At 34.6% G+C, this 17,878-nt stretch overlaps 1 protein-coding gene across 1 annotated transcript in view; it reads right to left on the minus strand.

Moving 5' to 3' along the window:
• Window positions 1–895: 895 nt before the first annotated feature.
• Window positions 896–17,878, minus strand: part of LOC145983877 (uncharacterized) — a 33,792-nt gene continuing 16,809 nt past the window's right edge. The window contains exons 3-11 of the mRNA XM_083116949.1: window positions 13,752–17,703; window positions 12,626–12,763; window positions 11,287–11,453; window positions 8,722–8,869; window positions 8,010–8,111; window positions 7,322–7,421; window positions 5,045–5,211; window positions 3,623–3,805; window positions 896–1,758 (exon numbers count right to left, since the gene is read on the minus strand). Of these exons, the coding sequence (XP_082973075.1) occupies window positions 1,645–1,758; window positions 3,623–3,805; window positions 5,045–5,211; window positions 7,322–7,421; window positions 8,010–8,111; window positions 8,722–8,869; window positions 11,287–11,453; window positions 12,626–12,763; window positions 13,752–17,703 (5,071 nt within the window). The 3' untranslated portion in view covers window positions 896–1,644. The remainder of the gene's footprint in view (window positions 1,759–3,622; window positions 3,806–5,044; window positions 5,212–7,321; window positions 7,422–8,009; window positions 8,112–8,721; window positions 8,870–11,286; window positions 11,454–12,625; window positions 12,764–13,751; window positions 17,704–17,878) is intronic.

A 17,878-nucleotide genomic window follows, 5' to 3' on the forward strand; every position in this document is an offset into this window, starting at 1 on the left:
CATATGAGGTAAGGCATTTATCCCACTTGGGTACCAACTGATGAATACCTTGGTAGAAGAAGTCCTTGGGTTGCAAGGCAAGCCATTCTGTCACTGCAGCCTGCAGATCTGCACCCAAAGCATAGCGGCATCCTCTGAGGTGTTTCTTCATTGGATCGAAAATGTGGAAATCACAAGGACTCAAGTCAGGCCTGTAAGCAGGGTGGTCAAGCACTTCCCAACTGAAGGAATTCAACAGGCCCTGTGTTTCAATGGCAAGATGGGGACGAGTATTATCGTGCAGTAAAATGATGCCTGTGCTGAGCTTGCCGGGTTGCTTATGCTTTATTGCTGTCCACAAATGACGCAGTGTTTTGCAGTATGTGTCGGCATTAATGGTGTGTTCTTTTGCAAGGAACTCCACTAATAGGGAACCACGGTCATCGAAGAATTTACTTTCACATCAGGAATGAGCTTTGTCAATTGTCCTGACCGTGAATCATCCTTCAATGTTCATGGTGGTTGCGGTAAACGCGGTTTAAAATTACTTACGTGAAATTTAAAAGATTTCGTAATTCCGCGTTGCACAATTTAATGGTTCAATCCTATTAATTTCGAAGATCCACTGTCTTCATTCACAAAAGGGTACGGCGTTTGAAGCGGAGATGGTACCGCGTCAGTACATTGTTTGTACAACCACCGCCGCCCGGGAACAAACAATGTACTGACGCGGTACCATCTCCGCTTCAAACGCCGTACCCTTTTGTGAATGAAGACAGTGGATCTTCGAAATTAATAGGATTGAACCATTAAATTGTGCAACGCGGAATTACGAAATCTTTTAAATTTCACGTAAGTAATCCTTCAATGTGTTGCATCCCTTTCCTCACAGTTTTGTCCAATACACATTTGTCACAGTATACAGCTTGCATTCTCCGGTAAATGTCCACTTGATGCGTACCTTCAGCGTATCACACCACGGTGTTCTTCCATGGTCATGTCTGTGAGCGGCACCTCCATGGTTCCGTCACACAGCACCATGTTTCACTTGGAGGGCAGAAAGAGAAGTAATTAGCCAATGCCACCAGAGTCAACATTGCGCATGCACTGATCCCCTGCCGCTGAAATGTCACATACACCTATGGGTGGGTATACACAGCACTCAAATGCACTGTAGCAGGTAACATGTATTTCAGGATATTTTCCGTTGGACCTTTTCATTTGATGGGACCTTATACATGTATTGAGTGATTTTGTCGCATTATCGACTGCTGAATTACATATTGCATAATAACATCGTTCTTCTCGTGATTGGCTGGATAATTTCCGAAATATTTCAAATTTGTCAAAGATCAGTTTTAAAAAAAAAAATCATGAAATATAACTCTATCATAGCCTGATTTTCAGTGAAAGTTGATCAAAACTTGGTTGCCAATATATTAAGCATCAAAATGTGCTCAAAAATGGGTGCTAGTATTTGACAGGGTATTATAACACTTCTGGACGTTAGACTAAAGTGCACACCCATACAGCCAGACCACGAGTCGCCACTGCCTCTTTCTGTACTAAACTTCTATTGTTGTTCCTAATTAAAGAGAAGGAAAGCATTCTTTAAATATGGGATTGCACACTAGAAATACTATTAAGAAAAATGAACCTTGTAACTTACCTTTTGACCAGATGAGGACTATCTGCATGAAATACTAATGGTGGTTGGCCTTTATGTTTCAACTGGAAAACCAAACGTGCCTCTACTCCCTCATACAGTTCAAAGTGTCTCTAAAAAGTAGGAAATTACAACACATTCAACTTTTTATTCAAAAAGACATTTCTGGCGACAAAATTTCATTCAAATGAGAAAATACCACTGAGTTCCAAACTGGTGACTGCCTCTTGATATTAAATCAGTACAATATTAGCAGTTAAAATTTATATCACAACTTTATCATTATTGATTGAATTTCTTTCTTGGATTCTCCCTCCCTGATTTTATTTTTAACTTTCACTGAAAATCCATTAATTAGCTATATTTTAGAGCAATAATTTTTTCTTAAATTCACTATTGCACTCATCTCTACTGATGAATATTCATTTGTATACATGAGTTTTATTAGACTTTCAGCATATGATTGACACCTTTCTCTAGAGCATGATACCATTATTAATCAAGAGAAACAGAAAAGTACTATCTAACTCCAGTACTACTTTTGAATATAGTACTACTAATACAAAAGTCAGAAACTACATTATTATGATGCAACCAATCAGTTCTTTTCCAAAACTGATAACAGTTCTCCCAACCGATTACCACCAAAACTCTCAAATGTTGATTGATAATTGAAGGGCTTGGGTGTCAAACATGGTGACATTTTGGCCATTTCTGAGTTCATTAACCTCTTAACTGGGTATGACGTAATACTCCGTTCTGGCTCTACTGATTTATAATGGGCATGACGAGATACTACGTTCTCATGTTCTTACTGCTGATATCTGTTGTGTATGACGAGATACTTCGTACAATTACTTTCTTCTTTGTTTCACCAGATGGCTCTGACTTCCAGACTGTTGTAACCGTTAGAGTTAGCGGGAAGCAACGAACACAGCCCGACGTTCAGTTCTATCGCGTATGCAATAATGGCTCAGGCAAATCGGAAGCGACGGCGTGTTTTTCCTGCTGAGGAAATCCGAGATATATTGTAGTTGTAAATCTCGCATATTGTAAAAAGTACAAGAAGGACCAATAAAAGAATAAACAATACCTAAATGGTATGCCATGGAGCACAGAAATATTAACTCAAATATTGGTTTACGAAATTCATCAATTTATCAACAAAAATCCCCAGGGCAGATTGGGCTTTCGACGAGGAAATTACCCAGTTAAGAGGTTAAGAAAAAAGGTTATTAAAAGCTATACTGTAGATAAATTGTTTTCGTGTTGTGTTTACCAATTTCACAAGGCTTTATCGAGTCCAATGCAAATTGTATGACATGGCAATTTCACTCTAAAATTGAAGGATGGCACATTTTACTTTGTAACTCAATGACAACCAAAATGTCACTTACCATGTTTTACACCTGAGCCCTTCAATTAATAAAGAAACTTATGCCTGGTGAATGAACAACAGGTAAGAGGATAAGTTACATAAATATTAGCACAATATTACATTGCAATCTATAAATTTGATTGAATGTTTGATTTGGTTTACTTTGCCTTGCTTTTCTGCCACTTTTGGCTAATCACAATGATGAGAATGAGTGATGATATGATGAAATTGATGAATGGACACTCACAAACACCAATGCCCAGGCCAGGATTCAAACCTGGGACCCTTGGCATAGTAGTGCGATTTGCTAACCACTCCGCCACAGAGGCTGACTACTATAGATTTGACATTAAGCACATAATCACCACAATATTTGCCTAGCATTAGTATTTCAAGATGTTCGCTTTCAAGGAACTACGTATAATGTAAACTAAATACAAATATCATATCAATAATCATTCACACAAATACAACTATTTCCAGAGTAAAATAGAAAAGAGTGCTGTTGCACACCATAATTTTGTTCTAGACCAGCTATAAATGCTACAGTTGCCATGATTAACCATGTAAATCAGATATTATTATTAAAGAGCACTCACCTCAGTAAAAGACTCAACTTCGTATCCCAATATTGGGATGCTTTCCAGTGCAACTACGTCTTCTGAAGCTCTATATACATATAATACTTGCTCCTTCAAAACAAACCACATTCGTTTCCATGAACGACGAGAACGTCGCTGCAACCAACCACTCATCTGGGACCCAGCATCATTGGCACATACCTACAATTTCAGATGCACATGCATCAGTCAACAAAGTAAACATAACTTCACATAAGCACTAATACATTGAATGCTTTGTTTATGGTGTAATGGTGGTCATTTAAGTATATCTCTGTCCACTACATTTTAGATATGAAACTTTAGATCTATCATTAGGTTTGTGGAATTAATTCCTGACTTGCACATAACACTGTTGACTTAAATGACAGCTATACAATGTAGCACATATTGGTATTTCATGGTTTTTCAGCCCATCAAATTTAATTCTTACTGTGTTAGTACTTTGAGATATTGATACATCACTATGAGTCAATTATGACTGATTGACTCCAATGAAGACACACGTGACGAGGACAAATTGAGAAAATCTTTGGCACTGGCCTAGCATTTTTAGCTCTATCCGTTCATATTTTCCTTGGAGAGATTGTGAAGAAACAGGAATACTTACATGATGATGATGACAACAGCAACATCTTTCCATGTTTAACATTGAAATTGTTGTTGTTGAGTTGCTGTTTTAAGTGCACTTTATGTACAGATAGGCTAATTGGCATATTTTTGGTAAATAAGAAACTAAAATTTCGGTACAAAAACAAAGTCAATTTCAGGTTCAAAACTGGTAAATAAAATAAAATTTTGGTGTTATAGCTGTGAAAAAAATGGATCAAAAGCAGTATATAAAATGACATTTTGGTTTTAAAATGGTGAACATAATCCAAAATTTGATTTAAAAACTGCACTTATTAAAATAATAAACATAACCCTTCTAATAGCACATTTATGTAGTTACCAGAGTATTAAGTTTATCCCTAAAGGAGCCCATTCTTGCTTCTCAAATATTTACCGCAGAATTAATCAATTTTCCGTGAATTGCATAAATCACAGGATAATTCAAACTTCAGAAAGTGTTGAGTCGGTAAATAAACATAGGAATAAACTTAATACTCTGGTAACTACATAAATGTGCTATTAGAAGGGATAAGTTTATTTTGTGTAATAAGTGCAGCTTTTAAATCAAATTTAGGATTATATTCACAATTTTAAAACCAAAATGTCATTTCATATAGCACTTTTGACGGGATTATTCACCGCTATAACACCGAAATTTTATTTTATTTATTGCTTTTGAACCCGAAATAGACTGTTTTTGTACCAAAATTTTGCTTTTTCATTTACCAAAAATATGTGCCTCTAGCAATATGTAAATACAGGTAAAACTAACTGTTAAGGATAACTCACTTCTTTAAGCCGCTGAGGTATGTACTTTTTGTTTTTCTTGCCACTTGGGCCATACTTCTTGAACTGTGATCTTATGTATTCCAAGGATGACGACACTTCAGAATTCCCTTCTGTCTGTAATTCTTTCTTAATTATTTCACGCAAGCTTGTACCCGATGCTTCAAATTCTGGAACAAGACACACTATGAGTTGATACATTATGCTTCACATTTATGTTAAAATATTAAAAAGTAATAAATATCCCATAAACTAGAGTTTGATTTAGAATTTATAGAACCTGTATAAAGGCATGTTCATAATCGGCAATTTAAGAACTGAATGGCAGAGTAAAATACCTGTACAATGCACAGATCAGAGATTTTCAAAATTTTCTCAGATTCCCTTGTTGTTCAATAGTGTAATTACAGTGATTAGTGAAATTATTTTTAAAAAAAAAATCCTTAATGTATACAATCACACTAGTAATTTTATCTGTCCAAACACATTTGATCAACAGGTACTAATATTAAATTTTGAAATACTTAGCTTCATAAAAGTTCTCAAGAATCTGAGAATAATTCTGTGCACTTCTAGAAATGTCAATGCTTGAACTTACACCTTCAGTCAGTCATGAAACAAAAGTATCCTACAAGACATTTTACTACTCATGACAGTAACATTCGTTCAGATCTTCAGTATGCCTTAGGATCCTAGGGCAACACTGCAATACAATGTATCAGAACTTTTCCCTTCACCTGAAATGCTTGTATTAAGTTTTTATTAACATTACAGTGATTGGCTGTATTGAAGGGGGTGGGGGAACAAAATAATTCCCTCCCTTGCGAATATATATCATTGTTATTTCGTTACAATTACAAGGATTCGCTACAAGGATTTGCAGAATGGAAATGTCATTTTAAGGAAGGCAAGCTATAATTGTACAACTGGCAGCCAAATCTTCCCTAAACCTTAATATTCCTGGAATCAGAAATATAGCTGACCTTTAATTGAATCGGCAGGTTTAAGGAGGGAATGAAGACCAAAAAATGGCAAAATGACATTTTGTACTCGACAGCATCATAAAGCATCACTCTACACATGTGTGTGAAGAAAGATATAAAAAGCCATCCATAAAGGAAAATATAGAACCCTGAAATCAACATAAGGTGTAAGAAGGAAATGAATCCCGGACCTATTACCACAGCTATTACAATGCCACATTACTAATTAACGAAAAAACCTTTCTACGATGTCATGGTAACTTGGCCTACAACTTCTGACCACAATGAAGATCAGTCAGTGGATGAAGACTGTTGTTTGACTTGCCTACAAATTTCCAAAATTTGGGTATTATTTTGTATTATTCATTCCGTTGTGCACTTTCGTGTTGTAAACATCATGATAATATATTTTCTTTTCCATTGTACACTTTATTTCCATTTTTTCCCCAGCACAAACTTCATATGTTTTAAGAAGGAAATAAATCCACCACCTTTTTTTTTTACTTTTTACACAAGTTCTGGTTACATGTACATTGTTTTTCATGTACTACTCTATATCTACACACGGTTCTCACGTTCCAGTACGAATTTTGTTGTTCTTGGATGCACACTCTCTCATTTATACAGTTTTTCTTGATTTCCCACAAATTTACTTTTTGGACTTATTCCCTTCTTAAACCTGCTGATTCAATTATGCATTTCAAAGGCACCGTGACTAAAGAACTTATAAATGTTGGAAAATGTATAATGTGGAAAAATATAAAATCCAGGAATGCATAATCAAGAGTTCCACTGTATACTTCAGTTAATATATATTTTTTTCAAATCTTATTACAATGAAACAATTTGAATTTACTTCTATTTCATTAGGGACCATAACAATTACAACTGTTGAAATGTGACAAGTAAAATTTCTGAAGCGTTGTTCTTCAATTGAAACATTGCCGATCAGTCAAAAATATAATTCATGTACTTTTTTCTAATGCATATGGTAAGTTGATAATGATTAAATAATAAAGTTACTAGCTTTACATAGCACTACAAATATCAATATTATGTTGTCAAAGTGGCAGCAAAGTCGTTACTGAAGAATCTTTATTTACCAGGGGGACTCTTTGATCCCAAGAAAATGTTTCTAAAATCCCTGACTAGTTACTTCTTTCATTAATAATTACACAAATACATGTAGTAATTGCTGTTTCTTTTCCAATCAATCTAGAAGTACAGTCACACACTTCCTGATATACAGAACTCACTTCCAACACTACAATAGTAAATAATAATGTAAAAAATTTACCTTTTAAAAGTGTCTCGTAACAATCATCACAAACTCGTTCTGAATGAAATTTCATGTATCGAAGTGGTGCACGATTAGCTGAACAATTACCACAAACAACCTGGAAGAAACAACACAAAAAGTTATTAATTATATGAGCAATGTCTCACCAACAGTAAAATTTTGATGATCTAAACAGAATACTGCATTAAAGTTTTAGAATATTTGCTAGTAGACTTCAGTTAACCAATGTAAAATGAAGACTGTCATTTAAATTATAGATAACTTGTCATTTAAATTATAGTTATAGGGCAACACATGGCTAGGGTCACACAATAGCACAAATGAGCACTGAAATCAAGATAAAGCATAGTTTCACATGCAAGCTTTTATTACTACATGCTGTATTGTCATGACTAGTCACCTTGCGTGAATAAATATTTAATACTGTACTTGTTGATACAAAAGTAACCCTTATAATCTCTCTACTAATGGATATTACAAATGCACCAGCAGAGATGCAAGAACTTTATAAAAATGTCAATGCTGTTGTTACTGGTGTTCACAACTATTGCATGGTTTTTACATTTGTTCTAATGGCAATAATGCAATACTTGCCACAATTCAGTACACACACTCAACTGCAAGGTAAACAGAGAAATTCTATACAAAGGTAAAAAAATGTTTTCCCTCCTTGTCTAACACATACCTTTCCACATGCTCGGCAATGATGCCTTCGAAATGTAACGGTAAATTCTGCGGTGCATGACTGACACATGGTAACTCTCCGATCTTGTATCCACACTGGGGCCTAAAATCAAATATGAAAATAATCATATCTTGAAATAATAAGGTTGTTCTTTAAAACTCCTTAAAAAATAATAAATAATGCACAGCTGAAATTACCCTGGCTGACAACAATTACTGTCTACAAGATTTCCTCCACATAAATAAGATTTAGCATTCACCCAAAATCCTTGCCCCACCAAGCATGATCTGATTGGGCATCAAATTTGAAAATTTAATTTTTGATTTTCTCAATTTATTTTCATTGCCAACAAACAAGATATCTTACAGTAATTTCTAAAATGTTATAAACTTTGGGCACTGATTACTGTGGCATGTTTCATTATCCAATCAAGATGATAGTATATCATTAGTATGATAATCTAAGTTAGTTTAAGGTGTAGTATAGTACTTCATAAATTCTTCAGTTACTCATCAGGAAAAGGACATTTTTCCATGCAAGCAAATTATTAATGTAAAATTACTCTGACTATAACTGCTTCAACACACAAAGGTAACTTACACAATTTCTCACAACGAATTTGATACCACTTTTTTCTATTGATAGCATTTTCCATTTTTCCCATTTACAATGACTTATTTTTAATAAAATTAACACACACGGCAAACTTTACCTCATGACCAAGCTTGAATGATTCTCCAACTTCTTGCTTTGACGATTTTGTAGATAGGTTGGTGGGCATGAACGTTAACTGCCGTAAAATATAATCTTTTATTGCACCTTGAAGAGCATCCACCCAAACGCTTCTTTCTTGCAGTGACCTTAAAGACAAATAGATTGAATTTATTATTTTTGGATAACATATACATACATACATATATTGGCAACATTCTATAACACTGTGTCTTGCAGTTACACTCACCATATAAAATTCCAAGTGCTGACACTTAATTGCAGTTTGCAGGCAACATACAATAAATTAGTTTGTCTTTTTGTTTTATATTCTACACATTTTATTTTCCCAGTTTTACATCAGCTGTTTTCATATTACCTCGAGTTTAATAACTTAACAAGGGAAGAATGTATCATATAGGTATTACTTATATTTTTAAATACAGAACTTAAGAATTTATATGGAGAGTAACCTATAAAACAATAACAGTCAATATGCCATGTTTCAATGTTTCTGGGGGGGGGGGGGGTAAAGGCGGTCAGGGGCATGATGCTGATCACATCACCCCCACTCACGACCGGATCAAGGAACCCCCACACCCCCTATACGCCTTCATGGCGTGGTGCTAAGCACAGGGGAGCACTTTACCTTTACCTTTTTCAATGTGTATATGTGATTTTCTTGTTCAGAGTTGCTTCTCTGTCACTTTTGGCTAATCTATGATGATGATGATGATGAATAGACAAAATTGATGGATGGATACCTATGCCTAGATCAGAACCTTACATTACATGAGTTAACCACTGAACACACACAACCGCCAAGGCAGAATGTTCCATCATGTCACATCCCTATTTGCAATGTATGAAAATAATTTTCAATAAGTTCTAAGATGAATTACAGACAGTTCACCAATACACAATCTATAAAAACAGAAATAATGTGGATACAAAAAAAAAAAAAATTGTAATTTATAACCTTAAACTGGGAGTGCATTGAACATTCAGTAGTAGGTAGGGTTACCAGACGTCCGGATTTTCCCGGACATGTCCTACATTTTTTCCTTATGTCCGGCATCCGGGAGAAATTTGAAATATATCATAATCATAAATGTCCTACATTTTGAGCGTCACTTAATATTAATTAGGAAAATACATGATTCAGTTAAAGTGAAATTTATTTTGATTCAGTCATTGCCCAAAAAGAAAAGAAAAGTTTCTGCTAGAACAAAAATGGAAGCAGTTAATAAACAAAGTTTTGGGGCCACATTCTGACGATGCCACTGTTCAGTGCCTGAGTGGAATTTCTTGGGTTGGGATTTATACTGATGGAACAAGGTGTTTCCCATTCTTATTCAATATTTTGGTTGTAAAGCATGGGGCATAGAGAACATAGTTACTGAACTAAAAACTACCCTAGATGAAACTTCTGAAACCATTTCAAGTTACGGTAATTGCTCAATATTTGTTTGCCATTCCAGGTCATAATGAGAGAGTACTTTCATTACCATCAGCGCAATGGAGTCATGATAGAAATATTTCTTTTCAAAAAGTCTGTAAAAAGTTTGGTACTGGAGTTCAGTGTAATTTCAAAGAGTTCAACTGTTCAGTCTCTCATAAATATACTTTGACTAAAAAAAAAATTTTGATAAAAATTGGCTTCTCTGAGAAGTAAAGTTAAAACATGTGTACTGAGAAGTGTATCGTTTAGTATTGATTACAGGTTTGGAAATTTAGCATTTAAGAATTCATTGAGAAATCATGTTTTTTAAAAGCTGCAAAGTATAAACTTTACATTACTTTCTAACATGTTCTAGATATGTGTATTATTTATTGTGAATGTTAAAGTATCCTACATTTTAACTGAAAGTCCTACATTTTGGGATATTATGTCCTACTTTTCCTTTATAGCGATCTGGTAACCCTAGTAGTAGGGGATATGCAAGAAGCCATTCAACTCAATAGAAATAAGCTTCAAACAGTACATTTCTGAAAAAAATAATTTGATCAAGCAATATACTCTTCAAACGTTCAACAATAAATTCACATATATACATAAATGCACATGCAATTCTCACATGAATTTAAACCCAAAAATAAGATATTCATTAATCCTTTCTTAAAAACGGAAAATTTTGAAACAGATATGCACGAACTGAACAAGGTAATATTTGACTGCATGGATGAAACATTTCATTCAAGGAAATGTCTCTACTTATCACCGACAACAGCAAGAATTCTTACACTCGTTTTTCCTTATGAGATGTCGTAAAAACTAACACCGGTTACATGGAAAGTTTAAAAAATATAGCTGTAATGAGAAAACTCTTATCACATCCTTTTAAAAATGCCTGGGCATGCTTCAACTGCTAAATTTTGCAACAAAGTAACGTTTTTGTGTATTCATTGATCAGTAATGCCACTTTTCCACAACAAAACTTTGATAATTGTACAGATTTATAGTGTTCTCTTTAAAGCATTTCCTCTTATGGTAAGTAGTCTTAAATTTATTTGGAGTAGAAGTATACTTGCATTGTAAAAGTATTAAAAATAAAACATAACATACTGTGCTGCCAGAGTAAAGCTCCTTGTCTTGCTAATTATACTGAACTCATTTTTGTAATCTTCGGCCACAGGAATGCTAACTTTCATTCCAGCGAGAGGCAGTTCATAATTAACTTTGAAACCAGGACCTGGATTACAATATGTAGTGTAGAGGAGACAATCGTTAAGCTGAAAAATAATGAAAGTTATATACTTCTATTGTAATTATTTTACAGACACACACACCCAACTATAAAAATCAGGTTGAAATTGAAACAAGATGGATAATGTTTATGGTGTATAACTGTATCTGACCTGAACATGCACACAGATGGACAAATCAAGAGAACATATACAAAATATACCTTTTACATTATTATTCTTACAAAACTATATATTTTAATGCCAGAAAATTCACTATCCCCATACACTTTTGGTTGTTAGCGTAATTGCAACAATTGAGAATATTATTCTACATCATCTTACTTCCGATTTCATCAATGTGTTTCTTAAAACTTATTATAGCTTGGCATTAATAAAAAACAAAACACAAATATTTCTTTAACAAAGGATTCCACATACAGCATTAGCCATTATACATTAACAAGAAAATGTATGTTGAATAATTTTATTTTGTGTGCTTTCATATTTTGATGTTATGAACACTTAAACAGACAAACTTGTCTATACTAACAGGTCTGGTGGTACATTTTTCCAACATTACACAATCTTGATGGTCCCAATAAAGCCATATAAAATATAAAATTTTCCCAGGTTTTACAATTTTCCACAATTTTTTATGAATTTTAATCTTGTTTCCCAAAAAAACATAAAAACAAGGTTTCACCATTCTTTGTCTGTCAATTTTATGACCAAGAGCTTATTTGTAAGTTGAGAATTTTATTTCTCTTTTCATGGGAAATAAATAAATATATCATAATTCAAGCAAATAATAATTTCATTTTGCTTCTGACTGTACAACATAACTGCAGTTATTCTTTATAAATTAGTTACTTTGTCCAATCTTATTTATCCTTTTTGCTACTTGCATGAAGCCCAGAATAAAAGAACAAAAAAAACTAAAAGAAATGTCACTATATCAATGGACAAAAAAAACTAAAAGAAATGTCACTATATCAATATGTAATTTATAAAGCCTTCATTCACTGAAGTGAGTAATTCATGTAAACTAAGCCTGAGAAACACATTCTGGCAACAGTGTGAACAAACAACTCCCCACCAATCCAAAAATGTAAAAAGTAGCCATCTATCCTAGAGTAATTTTGGAAGTGGTTTATAACATTATTTACACTGCTTTATATTCATATTATTAATAATTAACAATTCTACTATATTCTCACCAAAATAAAATACCGAGGCTGCATTCCTTTCCTACAAAGCTTCAAAAGTTCACCTTCCTTGAGAAATTCTCTGCCTGGCTTGATAACTTCAAAATTTCCAAGTAAAGATTGTAATTGCAATAATTTGGAAAAGTGGTCCTTCAAAAGAAAAAGCACTCATATTAATGTGAATACACACATAATCAGTACAACATTAACCATGTTCTTACATCTGGCAAACCTCTAGTTAGAATATGCATTCACTAGCAAAAAATTAAAAGTTACGACTTCACCCTTCAATAATCATCAATTATATTTGTATGAGAAAGGATCTAGTCATGAGGCGAAAAAGATACTTGCTCTTCACAGACTGTCACCAAAGCCTGCAAAGGTTGTATATCTACCTCCCCATCTAACTATTTTTATTTTGGTTTAGCAAGGTGTATATGTCAAGTTGCAAATAGGTTCAAATTTTAAAAAAAATATTTTGTGTTTATTTAAAAGGATTTTCTTTATTAGGACAATACAAGTATGTTTAACAAGAAAATGAAAAAAAATTGCTTTCTTATTATGGGTATTTGCTAAAGATAAAAATAATCAACACATCTCCTTCATTGGTTTTGTACAAAAAATAAGTCATGCTCCTAATCACTCATCTACTTGAAATATATGAAATATAAATTTACAGAAATGTTTGTTAATGCATCTAGGAGATTCTGTTACACATATTATCAAAACCATAGAGAGTATTTATTTCTAAAAGCTTAATTTTTTTAATTCAATATACCATAATTAAAAAATGCACTGCAATGAGTAAGTTATGATTAATTTTTGAGCTAACCTCTGCCATACACGCCATTTTTTTAAAAAATAAAATAAAATGTAAGTCATCATTGCATAAAATAATTGGTACTCTGATATAGCTGGCTCCTGTATATTACTCTTACTATAGACAACTTAATGTGATGACTACAGTTAAAATGTTTTCATTTCATTATAAATTTCAGAATTACTGTCAAAATCCTGTCAATTTTAGGTATGTTGAATTAAAAAACAATCACCAAATTTCTCTTTTTGGCATTAAAAAATATGTATGATATTTAGTATTAGTTAATTAAAAAAGTAAACAGTAAGTTATCACACTTACCCCTTGTTTCATGCTTCTATTTGCATGGTCAGCTACATCTGAAACAATACGTAATGCTGTCTGGGTGTCTTCAAAGTCCAATGATTCAGGAGAAAGGTGTCTCAGGTAATCCTCTAGAAGTAATCTATATTGAGGAATCCTTTGAATGGGTTTGAGCATATAATGTTTCAAAGAAAGCTTCTGGCATCGCTGTGAAGTTTCAAAATCTTTCACAACTTTGGCAAACTTACCATATTTCTGGCAGCAATCGTCAAAAAAATTGCACTGTGTTTCAAAATTTTGTATGTATGAATTATATAATTTCAAAAATGGCCCTTTCTTCACAATCACATCAGCTATTTTCTGAGAACAGCTCCAATTTTCTATTCTACTTTCCAAGTCATGCAATATATCTTCATTCAGGCTTTGTAGTTGAGGTAGAAAATTTAATATTTTACACAAATCTGCTTCTGGAATTACTGCATGCTTTGATTCCTTACTAGTACCTTCGACTGTTCTTCTAAAATCAACATTTAATAATTTTAAAACATCAATGAAAACTTTCTCTGACGTCATTATTTCTTGTGCGATGTAAAATGCCTTCTTGGCTTTTCGTTGCTCCTCTGAAAGTAATGATTCTGCACTTCCATCAGGTACAGCTGTGTGATAGTTATCTTCGTTTTCAGATTCTGAATGTGCATCATTTTCAAAACTTTCTTCTGTTATTGCTGCTGTAGTTCCTGTTGTATCAGGGTGGCTTTTTTCTGAACAACTCTCATGCAACGATGAGTTGTCACAAAGTTCCTTGCATTCGTCCACTTTTAGAAGTGAATTATCTTTAAGCCGTTGGTCGGGTACCAACTGACAGCTACCATCGTTTTCTCTATCGCTCGTCCCAATTTCCTGGAAAGAATTGTCTTCCTCCAAATCATTTTTAGAACTATTTGCTTCAACAGGAGTCTCCTCGGTATCAGAACTATCTGGAGGATTACAATAAAACTGACTGTTACAAATTTCTTTCCTGTCCTTTGTTTTATATCCCCCACTTGACTTTTTAACTCCTTTCCCAAAAGATCCAAACAGAGCTGCAAATTTTCTTCGTACAGGGGAAGAACCTTCTGTATCACTACAGCTGCCTCCGATGCACTCGTCAAAAGAGCTATGGTGAGCAGCGTCTGAACTATCCACATCACCCATAGCACCACTCGACAAGTCATCTTCATCACACCACCATGAGCGACTTTTGTGCTTTCGTCTCCTGCACGATATGCTTTCAGGGGATGGGGAATCATCTTTTCTACTGTCACTCCACGATTGCCTTCGGTACACCTGTTTATTTTTATCATTTGTGCTTGCTTTACATTTTACCAGAAGCACAGCGCTTGGGGATGAAATATTCTGAGTACTTATCACAGGTGGAGCAGGACGTGCACCATTAGCATTTGTTGTCTTCCTATTTGTGCTTTTATCAGGCTGTTGTACAATTATTGTATTATTTTCGTTGCTTAATGTTTCAGATACTGAAGTGTCATGTAAAGGTAAGTTAAAACATTTTACACCAGTTGTAATTTCTTTACATGAATCCTCAAGTTTCTTTATACTGGATGCATCATTGGGACTTTCTACATGTTCGCTTCCATCAGCAGATAAAGTGTTACTTCCATTTTTAAAATCTAGCAATATGGTTTCAGCTTGCTGAATGGATAACTCAGCCCCTTTCAACACCTGCGAAATATCATCCTCGATGACAGGATTCAGTCTCATTTCACAACATTTCTCTGATGTATAACTAATCACGTTTTCAAATTCATTTTCCATTTCCTTAATGCCAGCCATGGATTGCTTATCACAGGTATCAGAATTTGGTAAAACAACAGACTCTATCTGCTGAGTGTCACTTTCACTACTATGCAGCGATAGATTTGCAGATTGGAACTCCAATTTACTAGATGAGACAGACTCATCGAGTGCTTCGGCAGACATCCACTCACAAGAATCACTACACTTCTCTTCAGACTCGGTCCTTTGCTTTTCTTTGTCTGCCATTTCAGAATGCTGATCTGACATATCGTCTCTATTTGGCTGAATATCTACACATATGGCACCACCGTTACCTGTAACGTTGTCTTCACATTGCACAATAGTAACTTTTTCCAGATTACAAATTTCAGATACAGTCTTTGACGAGTTTGTACGCTTTATTGGTCTTATATTAGCTTGTGTAGATGCTTCAACTTTGATGACTTGCTCACATTTTACCTTCTGCTTGGAATCTGTCTGAACAGCAGAACTTTCCACAGCCGATGCCCTATCAGGGACACACTCTTCCAACTGACTTGCATTTGACAATGTTCCTTCCAGGGTTGCACTTGATTTTAAGTCTTCTTCTGTAGTGTGGTCCACAGAACTACTGATGTCTTTTGTTTCATCCCTTTCCTCACTTTGTTCTTTAGATACATCTAATGTAGTACATTCTTGCGTACTTTCTACACTGTTTGATTGCACATCTGTATTGCACAAATCCTCTCTTGTTGACTTTTCCACTTCATGGTAACTAACTTCCTCATGTACTGAGCAAGATTGATCACTATTTTTATCCTGGGATACATTTTTCAGGCAAATTTCATTGTCATCTTTGGTTTCAGTTGCATTTAACAATTTCACATCAAACCATGATGAATTAGTACTATTAGGAACTGATTCCACATACTGTACACTATCTGATTTACTAATTTCATCAGGTGCATTGCTTTGGGACAGCTGCCTTCGATTCTTCTTCAAATTATAATTCACTTCAGCATAAATAGGAAATACTTTAGATGCCTGAATGCTTAAATTGTCTGATGGGTTGCTATGCTCCTCAACGACAGGAGATGCTTCATCTGCTTTGCTAAGAGATTTCTTCTTGGTCCGTCTTGGTGGTGGAACAGGGCCATTCTTCAACTCCCCAAGCCTATTATGATCTAAGGACGAGTCAATTAGCAAATCATCTGATGAATACTTGAAAGGGCACGATGGATATTCAGGGACTCTATTTCGTTCCAAGCTGGCAGTCTTGCAGGTGAAACCTTGGTACGCGAAAGTGGGAGTTCGACCTAAGCTTGCACTTTTTCTCTTGTCAATTTCCAATTTCCTTGTTACGGATGATGATGAATTTGTAAATATGGGAAGGGATGTGTGAGTATCCTGATTTGCTCTTTCTTGCAAATATTTCTTTTTCACAGGAAGCGCAGGTTTCTCATCAGCACAGGAGAAAGGGCTTTCTAACACCTTTTGCCTGGGGGAACGGGGTGGCCTTACCGGGCTTCCGCACTGTGAAAATTCATTTAAATTGTTAGCTTCTCCAAACTTCAGCACGGGGGATTTAACAAGCAAAGGTGAAAGATACTTTCCTTTTTCACTAAGTTTAGAAGTTACATAACTCTTTGGTTTTGATACATCTTGTTGAGAATTTAATTCTCGGTTTCTTTTTTCTGTCCATAATAATAATTCTGGGCACTTTGGGACGATAGCCGGCTTCAAATTTGCTTGTTCATCCTTGATACGTGGAGCAGTTGAAAGTTTGGGTGAAGTAGGGGTGACGGTTGTGGAAACTACGGGTTTGGGAAGAAGGGGAGGTTTTTCTGTTGCCTTTCCTGGGGGTTTATTAATATAGTCTTTCACAAATCTGTTAGGAAGAACTAGGCTTGTTAGTTTCACTACATTGCACGTGCAGTCCAGATCCGATGAACAAGTACAGGTACTGTCACTACTGTTCTTAACATAAGAGTCCTTCTGTGTTACATCATCACCCTCAAATATTCCATCGCAAGGTCTTTCAGAAGAAGTTCCATTAAGTCTTGAACGTGACAAATGTTGTTCGTCTTTTTCTTCAGTTCCTTTTATCTTACTAGCATCAAAATCTATTTCATCATACGTGTGGTCATCAGAATTTAATTTTCCAGTTCTGACAGCTGATGTGGAGACACCAGACCTACAAAAATAAAATAAACAAAATACAGGGCTGCTGATTTTATATTCTGCCATATTCAAAACATATCCCATGAACTAAACTTTACATGATCAAACAGCAAACGGTAGAAAATTTATCAGAATATCTTGCATGAATTTATCTTAAGAAACAAAATAAAAATATACATTCCAAACAT

The sequence above is a fragment of the Lepisma saccharinum genome, chromosome 2 (genome assembly GCF_977018435.1).
Source record: "Lepisma saccharinum chromosome 2, izLepSacc3.1, whole genome shotgun sequence".
Lineage (NCBI taxonomy): Eukaryota > Metazoa > Arthropoda > Insecta > Zygentoma > Lepismatidae > Lepisma > Lepisma saccharinum.